General features: G+C 43.9%; 1 protein-coding gene across 10 annotated transcripts in view; it reads left to right on the top strand.

Annotated features, from left to right (window-relative positions):
- mical3a (microtubule associated monooxygenase, calponin and LIM domain containing 3a) overlaps positions 1 to 12,646 on the top strand; it is a 103,575-nt gene that overhangs the window by 80,333 nt on the left and 10,596 nt on the right. For 3 of the 10 annotated variants that reach the window (XM_061036729.1, XM_061036726.1, XM_061036733.1), the window contains 7 exons: positions 1,041 to 1,120; positions 1,206 to 3,279; positions 3,876 to 3,970; positions 5,834 to 5,884; positions 6,623 to 6,730; positions 10,229 to 10,322; positions 12,113 to 12,163. In XM_061036729.1, coding sequence (XP_060892712.1) covers positions 1,041 to 1,120; positions 1,206 to 3,279; positions 3,876 to 3,970; positions 5,834 to 5,884; positions 6,623 to 6,730; positions 10,229 to 10,322; positions 12,113 to 12,163 — 2,553 coding nt within the window. Of the gene's footprint in view, positions 1 to 1,040; positions 1,121 to 1,205; positions 3,280 to 3,875; positions 3,971 to 4,180; positions 4,358 to 5,833; positions 5,885 to 6,622; positions 6,731 to 10,228; positions 10,323 to 11,100; positions 11,152 to 12,112; positions 12,164 to 12,646 lie in introns of all 10 variants that reach the window. The other 7 variants (XM_061036727.1, XM_061036724.1, XM_061036732.1 and 4 more) reach the window with 5 other exon arrangements.

Genomic DNA, 12,646 nt, shown 5'->3' with positions numbered 1-12,646 from the left:
GTCCACAACGTGCAGCTGTGTCTCTCTTTTGGTAGCATTTGTTCTGACCATGGGGAGTTTGTATCCGTGCAAGCTATCACTACTGTAGCTAAGCTCTCAGTTGAGCCTACAGTGACAGCACAGACCAACAGCCCGGGAGACATGAGATGAGATAAGATGAGATTCAACTTTATTGTCATTACACATATACAAGTATAGAGTAACGAAATGAGGTTTGGCATCTCACCAGAAGTGCAATAAGCAGAAAGTGCAAGAATCTGTGCTATGTACAAGTAATTACAAAATGTACAGATGTAGACTAAAAAAAGTGAATTATTGGGTATATATGGATGGCTGGGATGCTATAAATATAAATAAATGCTATAAATATAAGTATATTCTTAGGATTATAATATACAGATTAAGGTGCAGTGAGCATGCTATACTAGTTTGCAGATAATATACAGAATATGGACATATTGTACAGGTCGATAACTTACTGAGGTGATATGAACATACTATAATACAATAATACAGGTAGATGAGAGATGTGTGTGTATGACCAGGAGGAGTGGTGGGGGGATGATGGGTGTGAGGTGATGTGTAGGGGAAGGGGGGTCAGCGGGGGGCAGAGTTCAGTAGAGAGACAGAGACATGCTGCACCACCGTCACTTGTTGGAGTCTTTTCAATCAAACCGTCACTCCACTGAGGTTTATTTACTCTAAGGTATACCAACGCTTTCTAATGAAGGGAGAGAAGCTGCCTGGTCCACGTCGAGATGTACTGTATGTTAGCTCACTTGGAGATAAACGGGGGGTGAATCTTCAATCACATCAGGTCGCTTACAGTGAGTGATGGTGGCAGCTGCACTTGCGGTCATGGCGTCACGGCTCATATAGGTTCAGGCCTAGTGTGACATTGGGCGCATCAGTATAATGGACGCAGCCCTCTCTTTAGATGGAAAAATAATAGGTATTACAATTGTGTCTCACACACCGAATTTTACGGATTAATTTATTTCAGGAATATAAATTAACATTTTTTTTGTTTGTGCATTCAGAGCCGTCCAGCGTCAGCCCCACGCAGAACGAGGATGTTGTTCTGTCTCCACTCAAACCATCTCCAGAGCCAGAAGCACCGGTGAGATAAATACACAGTCGTCCAGGAGGATGTTTGTGATGTTAGTGTGGAATTCATCTTAAACTTAACTCTGTTTCTCCTCCAGACAACACCGGTGAAGTCTCCTGGCGCACGCTTCTTCCCAGAACCATTCATGCCCGAGGAACCGAAGCCTGAGAGGACGACTCCAGCTCATTCTCCTGCTGCCAGCAGCCCGCTGTGCCCCTCACCTCTCCCAGTCCAGGATCCTTCCTCTCCATCTTCACCTGTCCCACTTCAGGTTCTTTCCCCCGTCCCGTCTTCTCCTGCTGCTCCTGCTGCCTCGCCTCCACCCAGTTCTGTCGCCAAATCACCCGTCGGCTCTCCAGTCCAGCCGGCGGTCGAATCCCCTTTAAGATCTCCTGTGAAGTCACCCGTTTGCTCCCCAATTCGCTCTCAGCCCACCCCCTTACCAGAGACTCGCACACCTAAATCTCCTGTCTACCCTCACCGCTCTATTTGTCCTCTCACAGGAAACCCCCTCTCCCCCATCTGTTCTCAGCCTCTGCCCTGTCAGGAGCCAGCTTCCCCCCTCGCCTCGGACTCCCCCGTCAGAACCCAACCCGTCCCCGCTGTCACTTCGACGCCCATGAACAAAACGGAAAGGGGCACATCCGAGTCCTCCACGTCCACAGATACCTCCACAGAGGACACTCCCTCTAAAAAGACAGATATCATCGAGGAGTTTTGGTTGAAGAGCGCTGAGATTAGGAAGAGCCTGGGTCTGTCTCCTCTGGACCGCAGCAGTAAAATCCTGGAGAGGAGTGTTGAGGACATCCCCCTGCAGGACGTCCCCCCTGCAAAGACGCAGCCTGCTGAGGTGCCTGAGGAGCAGAAACCTCCCTCCAGCGGCCGCGCTGTCATTCGCCGACTCAACATCACTCTGGAGGGTCAGGTTATCACCACCATTGCCTCCGTCGAGCCCAAGAGTAACGGCTCCGATAAGAGGGACCTCAGCAGCAGCTCTGGCCTGGGGTTAAACGGGAGCATGGTCACGAGTCAAACAGCAAACAGTGACAGCTACATCACGTCCGACTCGGCCATGCTCACCCCGCCCTCCAGCCCACCGCCTCCTGTGCCTGCTAATCAGTCTCCAGCTGTGTTCAGGCAGCAGAGGCACCAGGCGTCGTGGAGGAACGGAACAGAAAAACCTCCGCCTGAGCCCGCCAAAGAGCCGGCAAAAACCAAGAGTCCCGTCCCTGCGCCGAGGACGCAGCCGAGCCCCGTGTCGGCACCCAAACCTGCGCCCAGGAAAGTCCCGTCGCCTCAGGCCGAACCCGAACCAGCTCCGGTGGTCGTCATGAGGGAGAAGAAGAAGCCTCGGCCGCAGGAGTCGAGGAAGTCGTTTGTGGAGACGGTGGAGGAGATTCCGTTCGCTGACGACGTGGAGGAGACGTACGACGAGCGGACGCCAGACACAAGCATGAACAAGTATTACACTCCACCCACCAGCAAGCTGAGCAAAGCGAGACCTCCCCTGCATTTGGCTCTAGCGATGGAAAATGGTAAACCCAACATCCCCGCCAACATGGCCTCCAAAAACCAGAGGGCGACTCAGTTCTCCCCAGAGGCCAAAGAGATCGCCGAGGAGAGAATGAGGGCCAGAGAGAAGTCCATCAAGAGCCAGGCTCTGAAGGACGCCATGGCCAAGCAGCTAAACAAAATGAAAGAATCCGACACAGACAAGGGGGCGTCTCCGAAGGTGGCCTGGTCAGTCACACCGGACGCCTCTAAAAAAAGTAAAAAGGCGTCCGTGTCTCCAAAGACGTCGGCGGTGAAAGCTCTGGAGTCGAAGAAGGCGGAGACTCTACCGGAGCGCTTCTTCAGCAGCAACAAGAGTCTGGACAGCTCGGTGGCTTCTTCGGACGGCGGCTCGTCTTCCAGCAAGAGCAAGAAACGGAGTTCGCTGTTCTCGCCTCGCAAAAACAAGAAGGAGAAGAAGGCCAAGAACGACAGCGGCAGGGTCTCCGGCGCAGGCGAGACACCGCCGAAACACAAGTCGCTGTGGAAGGCCGTCTTCTCGGGGTACAAGAAGGACAAAAAGAAGAAGGACGATAAGTCATGTCCGAGCACGCCCTCGTCCACCTCCACCACTCAGGACTCTGGGAAGAAGAGAGCGTCACCTCTTGGGAAATCATCAGGTAAGATTGTTACACCGGTACATCTGTCTTTAAAGGATTGACTTCTACAGTGTTTCTGAACATATATTTGGGTAACCTGAGAGTCTACTGACTCACAAAATGTGAAATAAACCCATCCAGTCCTTTATTTGTGGTCTACATAAGTCAAAAATGTTCAGTTTCAAATTTGCTCAATTGTGATGTCACAGTGGGATTCTGGTTTTAAAAAAATCCCCTCCCCTCCCCTGATATCTCCACCCATGGACTCCACCTCCAGCCTAGAACAAAACTTTTGAGCAGGTCCGCCATTTTCATTCTCTCTACAGAGGAGTGATGTCTACCGGGAAAACTCAGGGGGGGTCATTGCATTTAAAGAGACACACACACCAAAACAGAGCGTTCTGAGAGAGCTGGTTTATACAGGGTCACAAACCTCCTCTGGTGCTTGATTCATGTTATATTTTGACCAAAGCACAGCACAGATGTTTCATTTAGACCACAGGGGACTGTTTGAAAAGGTGGAAAAAGGGGGATAATATGTCCTCTTTAATAAGTTATTTGTTTTAATTCATGAAAAAAAGAAATGAATGACTCACTTTGCTTTTTTGTTTCCACAGACTTGAAAACGCGCAGAAACTTGAGTTTCTCTGAGGACTCGGACCTGTCATGTGACGATGTTCTGGAGCGATCCTCCCAGAAGTCAAAGGCAGATGTGAGTAACTATGGAAGCATAAAGTCTAACACATCTTTCTATCTATCTCCTGCAGGTGTGCCTGTTTAGTGTTTCCCCTTAGGAGTGAGTGAAACGATGTTTGCAGAGCGGCTGAGCGAGTCTGGACGAGTCCCCATCACATCTGTGTCTTGTCTTTTTTTTTTTTTTTGTTAAATCACTTTTCATTAAATTAATTTCCTCCACTCTCAGCGGCATACGGACATCTTTGACCTAGTGTCAGGGATTCAGAAGGAGGCGATAAAGGAGGAGAAACTGGATAAGGAGAAAAGGAGGGAGTTAAAGGAAAGAAAGAGGTTGAAAGAGAGGCAGAAAGAGAAAGTGCGGGAAAAGGAGGTGGTCCGAGAAAAGGAGAAGGAGGATGAGGAGGTATTGTGCAGAACAGGGTTACATGATTGTGAATTTCACCTCAACATTACTTTGCAAAAAGGATTTTTTTCATGTAAATCAAAAGGCTTTTATAACTGACCTCAAAAGAATCCTTTAATCTTAACTTGTTTATTTTATAAATTGCTCTAACAATTAAAGAAGTTTACTTTATTCCCTATAGTGATCGCAGAGCAAATCATGCAACCATTTCATAAGCATAAAAACACGTTTTTCAAGCTCTGACATGCTTAATGCATGTCATAATGACATCAAGAAAACACAATTACTGAACAGTGAATTCTTCTAAAAGCTGAATTCATAAAACATGCAGGACGATCAGATCTTATTAAGATGCAAAACCAAACCGTCCAATCACACCCGTTCTTTTCTGTGAATCCATCTGCATTCATTATGTTGGGCTGAAATTCAAAATGATTGTGTCCACTGCTGCTCTGTGTGTGTGTGTCTGTGTGTGTGTCTGTGTGTGTGTGTGTGTGTGTGTGTGTGTGTGTGTCTGTGTGTGTGTCTGTGTGTGTGTCTGTGTGTGTGTCTGTGTGTGTGTGTGTGTGTGTGTGTGTGTCTGTGTGTGTCTGTGTGTGTCTGTGTGTCTGTGTGTGTGTGTGTGTCTGTGTGTGTCTGTGTGTCTGTGTCTGTGTGTGTGTGTGTGTGTGTGTGTGTGTGTGTGTGTGTGTGTGTGTGTGTGTGTGTGTGTGTGTGTGTGTGTGTGTGTGTGTGTGTGTGTGTGTGTGTGTGTGTGTGTGTGTGTGTGTGTGTGTGTGTATGTGTGTGTGTGTGTATTAGTGTGTGTGTGTGTTTGTACATATGTGTGTGGGTGCGTGTGCGTGTGTGTGTGTCTGGTGGTTTAGATAGCTCTAGTTGAGTTCACGGCCAGCAGCATGAAGTCATTAAATTATTTAAACACATTTTAGAAACTCAGACACACTCTCCTTTAGTTTTTCTTCATTTTTGAAACCAACAGTATAAGAAGAATGAACTGACATATTGTTAACCTTCCATACTATGGATTAGAAACCTCATACCTTACAGAAGCAGAAGGTTGAAGCTGCATCATGCCTGCCAGGCCGTGTGTAGTTCAATGACAGAGACTCTAGTGTTTGTGATCTGTAGATGTGTTAGCTTCACTCTCCTGTAGATCCTTGTAGAGTTCATATCTCACGTCCTCGGGCTCAGATTGGTCTTTGAAGTCTTTTTAATTTCCACAATGTGATTGGTAATAATTGTTCAGACTAATTCCTGATTAACACAGACGTATCGGTTGTCATGGCAACCTGCCACTTTTGTGTTGGTGTGGGATATTAACATTGCCTGTTTCTGATCGTAGCAGCTAAATTATAACTTTATGTTGTTTAATTTTTTTTGACAAGTTTCACATAATCATTAACCCGTTTGAATCATTTCATCTGTATCATGTTTGTTTCCTCCCTTTTTTTTTCTTTTTTTTTTGTCTTCCCAAAGTCTGTTTATGTCCCTCACGCACTGGCGTTCAAGAGATCGTACGCCGCAAAGGTAGTATTACACACACTTCCTGTTGATAACCCCCCAACACCCTCAACCCTTCACCCCCACGCGCATGTGCAGGTTTATTGTCATAACACCCTTTTTGCACATCTGGCCTTAAACTAACCCCCCCCCCCCCCCCCCCCCCCCTCCTCCTCCTCTCTGGATGCTGAGCGCAGCGCCTGGTCACTCTCTGCTGTTCAAACACGACTCACAGGTTCCCCTTTCTGGTGTCAGTGAAGCGTCAGGGCTGTTCCTCTCTCTTTGGTACGATATTAACCTGCCTCTCTGTCACCTCGGCGCTGTTTTCCCTTCAGTCAGGCTACTGGAATAACTTTGACACGTCTTCCTCGGCGCTGCTCTCTCTTCCTCCTGATTCATGCCGGCTTTTTTATGTCCTCACAAATCAGCTAAAAGCAGAGACATCACTGCTGATTCACACACTGTACTGCCTATTATGATGTGAAGAGGGATTACAGCTGTTACCGCTGCAGTGCAGTTGATGTGTTTGTCATATTCTCAGTTTATTAATTTATATTCTGAGAGAAGCCTGTAGCTGTGAGGATGTAAACAGAACTATGAGCTAAACTGTGTTAGTCATTGTCGTCCCTCACCTGCAGCGAGGTCTAATGAACCCCCCCTCCTCTCCTGATCACTTCACTCTGAGGGGTCAGAGTCCAACCAGCTCCACAAATCAGCAGCTTTTGAAGACCTTCTTAACTTATTGTTCTGTGTTCATTACACCAGAAAACCTACACGGAAGAGGAGCTGAATGCCAAGCTGACCCGACGGGTCCAGAAAGCTGCAAGACGACAAGCGAAGCAGGAGGAACTGAAGAGACTGCACAGAGCTCAGGTAACTCACCTGAGGTGATCCTGTATCACCGCAGAGAGAGAGATGGATCTGTGTGTGGTTTAGAGTCAAAAGTCTCTGCATCTTTGGGATTTGATTCTGCTTTATCGTAAGGACACATTTTCAGTTAGTGAAAAATCTGTAAATCTTTCAAAATCAACCTGAACTACATGTTTTATTTACTTTTGTTTAGTGGTAATTATCATCAAATAAGGTAGGAAAGGAAAATAAAGCCTTACTGTATGTCAAAAGGACTATTGTTCATTATAGTAAAACTTTCAGAAAGTACTTTATCCCATTTGTAAAAAGTAAAATTGCAAGCGAGGTTAAATGTATTATTGTACATAATATGTAGAGATGTATGGAAGCGATTAGTGATCACAATTCAAATGATAAAGCTAATTTGAAAATTAAAATCCATTAATAGAAATGCTTTTTAATTTTCAGAATATGGGTGTATTATTTGACAAAATTTAATCAAAATCAGGAAAACAACTAGTTTAGAGCTTGTACCAGCGTTAAAGATTCACCCCGCCACCCATCGTACTGCGTGTTCTGCCTGGGAGCTGAAGTCTGACGTCACTTTCCTGCGTCGTCCACTTTGCCATATTATTTTTGAGTTGGTTTAAATTCTGATCACTTTTTAGCACGGCAAGTTTGAAAACGAAAAGCCAAAGACCTTTTCGTTTTAATTTGAATTATATCATACAATATGCATACATAGAGAGTAGAAGTATAATGCAAACTGGATGACTGAATATTCATTTTAAATATAGGTCAAATAAAGCACCTATATTCTGAAAATTAAAACGTGTAAAACGTAGAGATGGGACTGATCCCATTTAATATCAATATTGATGTAATTTAAATATCGGATATCAGAATGACGGCACCGATTGTCACTGATCAAGAAAGATGGTTGGGCACTTTAAACATCCTCGGCTCACACAGACTGAACTGTGCAAGAAGTGCCCACAAATCGTCTCCATGACGACGTTCAGACGAGATGGAACAGCTCCTTCTATATGATCAAAAATACAATTCTTACACTTCAGTTTAAAAGATTTATTTTGAAAAACCTGACAGCTGTTGCTGCTTCCTGTTTGTATGTGAAGCCAGCACAATGCAATGCCAGCTTTGTTTAGCCTTACATAATACCACCAACAACAACAACAACATTATTAGTTATGATGTAAAAAATATCAGAATCAGTATCTTTACATTGTATCAGAATCAGATCAGAACTGAAAAAAAGTGGATTGGTGCATCTCTAATAATATAAAAGTAATTGTTGCACATTACCAGTTGATCCATTTTTATTTCTTAAGCTCCAAATCAGAACTAAAACTATTTTTTTTAACAGGAAGAAACCTCCACATGCCCGTGTTTCTCAATGTTGTCATGTCTGTGTTTTTATCAACGTACCATATAGTTATTTAACTCAACCCTCCTGGACTTTCTCCAGACACGTCCTCTGGTTTGGAAATCCACTGTGATTGATGTTGTAACTCTGCAGTGGAGCTCCCAGTCCGCTGACTCAGCACTAAGCCACAGCTGAAGTCTCCGCTCCCCGAGCTGCGGTTAGCTGCCCTGAATCTGGCGTCCTTTTAGAGGCTATTTGCAGAACACAAACTGTGCTTCTTGTTTAGCTCGTGTGGCTGCACAGCACTGATAAAGTTCAGAAACGAGGAAGTTCGGGTCTGAACTTTTAAATTAGGCGTTTCCTTCTCCTACTGTCCCGTCTCTCTTCATTTTTACGTCTCTCAGTCTTCATCAGATACCGGTTTAAGAAAAAAACAAGTTAGAACCAATCATGTTCAGCTCAAATATCTCCGTTTGAACACATCGAGTGCACCTTTTGTGTGCAGTTCTTCTTTTCACCAGAGGGGTCACTCTTACAGGTCATGTAAAGATCTGCCTTAGCTGGTTTTACTTACGTATGGCTAACAACAACGACTAGGTGCAGTGAAAACAGATAAGGGCGGGAATAACTCAACGATTAAATTTCAATGAAGTGTGAAAAATATATGGAAGGATATATGGATCATATAAATAGAGCCTGACCAATATGGGATTTTTGGAGCTGATAGCGATATTGATATTGGGGAGAAAAAAATCCAATGGCCGATATCTTTCTTAGATCTATGAAATCTGTAGAGATAGTTAGATATAAATCTATAAATGTATTGTGTTGATCTCTCACATGCAGTTATCAAACACTTGTGGAAAAGATTTATCATGAAGACAAGAAGGTCACTCAACTGGAAAGTAACTGCTCATGTACGTGCGTTACTACTTAACTCTCTGGAGAGGGATGATGCATTTTGTAATCAATCTAGCGCCCTCTGCTGGTGACAGAGAAATGCTAGTTTAATATAATGAAACTTAAATGAAATGCTTTTTGACTGGTGAATAAATCTAGTAATATTGTCGAATATCTGCAATGAAATTAGCCGATACCGATAGTCACTTGATACGCTGATATCGGCTGGGCGATTAATCGGTCAGGCTCTACATATAATGTATCTGATGCATTAAGTGTGACATTAAAATGTTCAAATTTGTCAAATATTGCATAAAGAACAAGTCTGGTATAAGTCTTTAATGACACCATTTACTAAACATTTAGGACTGTCGCATCACTTTATCATTTAACAGCACTCTGTAAGGGTGACACATTTCTTTTCTCAATCGTCACATATTTTTTTAAAGGTGAAATATGCGACTTTCAAATAATATAAACCTAATGTAAAATGTATAAACACCTGTAAAATTAGACATGTGCACATTAGAGGAGACCTACAGCTGCACGGCAGCATTTATTCTGCAGGTACCGCATTGTCTGAAAGTTATTTCTAGGGATAGATGTGGTATCTGCTATATTAATGTTTAAAATGTTCCATATTATTCCTTTAATTTACACTTCATTAAACGTCCCATCTCTGTAGGAGTCGGGGTTTTAATCACACTAACATCAAAGTCGTGTTATCTGACTTTGTTGTCTCCTGAACCTTCACAGGTCATTCAATATTCTGATAACTCCCTCAGTCTGTGATTCAAATATAAAAACACTCCAGCATAACCACTGATGTTTATTTAGTGTTTTCCTTCACTTCTCCTGCAGAATAAGTCAGAGTGTGCTGCGGGAGAACAAGGCGAGTTGTAAATCACTAGTAGAGGTAAAAAAAAAACCCTGAAAGAATATTTCAGAACAGGCTCGTTCTTTTATTTGCAGACATCAATACAGCTGTAATTAGCTGTACTCCCAGTGCGCCCCCAGACATTTAGTTTTAATGAGCCTAAACTGTTGCTTCAGTGTGGTGTTTGACGTAACCTCCGTATCCTCGTCCCTCAGAAACGTATGGGACAAATCAGATGTAATTAGTGGCATTGTGGAGGTGATTCCGCTGTAAGTTGTTTATAATGTAGCGGAGCGCCCTTGTGTTGACGTTTCTGAGCATTTCATTAATAATGTAACTGTAACCTGCCTCTCCGTTTCAGATCATCCAGAGACAGTTGGAGCAGGTGGAGGAGAAGCAGCGGCAGCTTGAAGAGCGTGGCGTAGCCGTGGAGAAAGCTCTGAGAGGGGAAGCAGGTAACAGCCCGTCACACACCCATCCCATGTGGCGCCGTGTATCCGTTAAGCTTCTGCAGATAGACATGAAAATAATATTCTGGTTACGGTTGTTGTAAAGCTCAGGACAAATATAAACCTCCAATTATTATCAATTCAAAGTGTTTTAATATGTGTAGAAGAAATGAGTCCAGCTTTTTTCTAGAGCTCTCCAGGGAGTATCGTTAATATCGATGCTGTAACCCCCTCCAAAAAGAGCTCCCTGTGTGATCCTTTAAGACTGTGTTGAGAGCGCAGTCTTCATTAAGCGTTTAAATCAGTCGGTCTGAAGCGTACTTCAGGACGGAGATTTTTTTGCGTGCAGAAAGACACGTTTGTTTCTCCGAAGTAATAAGCCCAAACTGTGCCTGACGGGGGACTATCACAGACAATATACTTCCAGGATGAAGAATACATTATTTGTCAGGGGAGCAGCAAAGTCTGTTTATTTGCTACGGTTATATAAGCACGAGAAGCATGACTAGTGCTCAGCAGCAATAACACATAATTTAGGTGATGTGAGTTTTGTATGCGAGTAATGTGCCGAGCTGATGGTGTATTTCATCCTAATTTACCCTAATGGTGATGGAAACATAATAACACAAAGGTTTGATGCATTCCCGTAAAGGAGATGCATTGATAATTTCTTTAAATCCAGACGCTTTCCCACCAGCTAAATAATATTTGACTTCTCCCATCAGCTCTTCCTGCGGTCTACTGCATATGTTTTTAACTTGTTTACCACTCTACTCTCTTAAAGGATTGTATAAAGGTACTTATACGTTACCCAAACAGCACAAAAGAAGATCAGGTATTAGATTTACTGCAGTTTCCTTTTTTATTTTTTGCTTTATTTTGACACTGTTATGTAGGCTCCATCTGTGGTGACACACTGCAACAGTTCTCCATCTCTGAACATGTTGACATCTGTTCGTTCATAACACGTCCGCCATCGTCCCGTCCGAGCTGCATGCGACCACTTGGAGAATGTGTGTGTGTCCTGGCATAGATTTGCGTGTGTGTGTGTGTGTAGTTTCACTGCCTCTCTCAACGGGGAGAGTTTCTGCACTCTGATCAAGACTCGGGTCACGCTCAGATTTCAGAAAGGCAATCAGATTGTAAGAAATCAAATCTAAATTGGTTGGCAGGCGGACTGCAAAAACGTTTGCTCTGGTCGAGAGACTTTTTTAATGATCCCAGTTAAAGCAATCCAGAGTGATTTCCGACTCTGCTTCACTTCACACTCAGACGCCTTTTTTAAGTCTAGAAAGATTAAGTGTCAAATCAGTCATGTCGTGTAATCTTACATTCTTAACTGGAGAAAAAAAAAAAAGAATGCTTTTTTTTCTCCCGTTTGAACTCAGGACGACTTCATCAATTTGATCTAATAAAAACAATGTCCTCGACTTGTGCACAAACAAACCGCTACAAGAGGTTGTGTGTGATTACGAGCAGGCCGAGCCGGTGGACGACACACACACAGCAAATCTATGTTGCAGTCTGTTATTATTTTTTTGAAATGGCATTGATTATGCACAGTGGTGAGTACTGAGCCACTCTCTTTGTTGGGAGTGTTGCAGCAGTGAGTACGTGTGTGTGTGTGTGTGTGTGTGTGTGTGTGTGTGTGTGTGTGTGTGTGTGTCCGTACGTCTGCAGGAACGTGCATGACTTGCTGTTGTTGAGGAGTTCTGTGGATGTGTGTGCGTGTTTGTGTGCCCAGTTTGGGGCAGTGTGAAGTAACTCCTATCTCTAATATATCCCTGTCATTGTAGACTATTGGGGAGATTCTAATTACAGTGAAATCCTGGACTTGCATCTGGGCGGTATGTATTTCAAATCTGTCGCTTTAAACTAACCTAATGGCTAACCCAATCTGTCCTATGATCTACTCCCCCCCCCCCCCCCCCTTTTTGTTTTTACTACTTAAGTTTGTACCCTCATATCTGCCTTGACATGCTGGCTAGCTCATTGGCTGGCTGGCTTTTAGCCATACTGCAATATTTTCTGCTTCTATATCCCCCCCCCCCTCCCCCTCCCTCACTGGGTGTGTAGTTCAGACACTCTTGACATCAAACAGAGATCACACACTCGGCCTCTTGCTGTCCTCTTAAGATCCTCTTTGATCTCAATAAACTCATAAATGAAAGATGAATGGCTAACTTCTATTTGTCACTCCTCAGCAGGCAGACTTTACAATACAAACACACACACACACTGCAGAGATACACACATTGTAGAGATACACACACACTGCAGAGATACACACACTGTAGAGATACACACATACAGCAGCGATACACACACAC

This window comes from Labrus mixtus, chromosome 4 (genome assembly GCF_963584025.1).
Source record: "Labrus mixtus chromosome 4, fLabMix1.1, whole genome shotgun sequence".
Lineage (NCBI taxonomy): Eukaryota > Metazoa > Chordata > Actinopteri > Labriformes > Labridae > Labrus > Labrus mixtus.
This window is presented reverse-complemented; position numbering and strand designations above follow the sequence as displayed.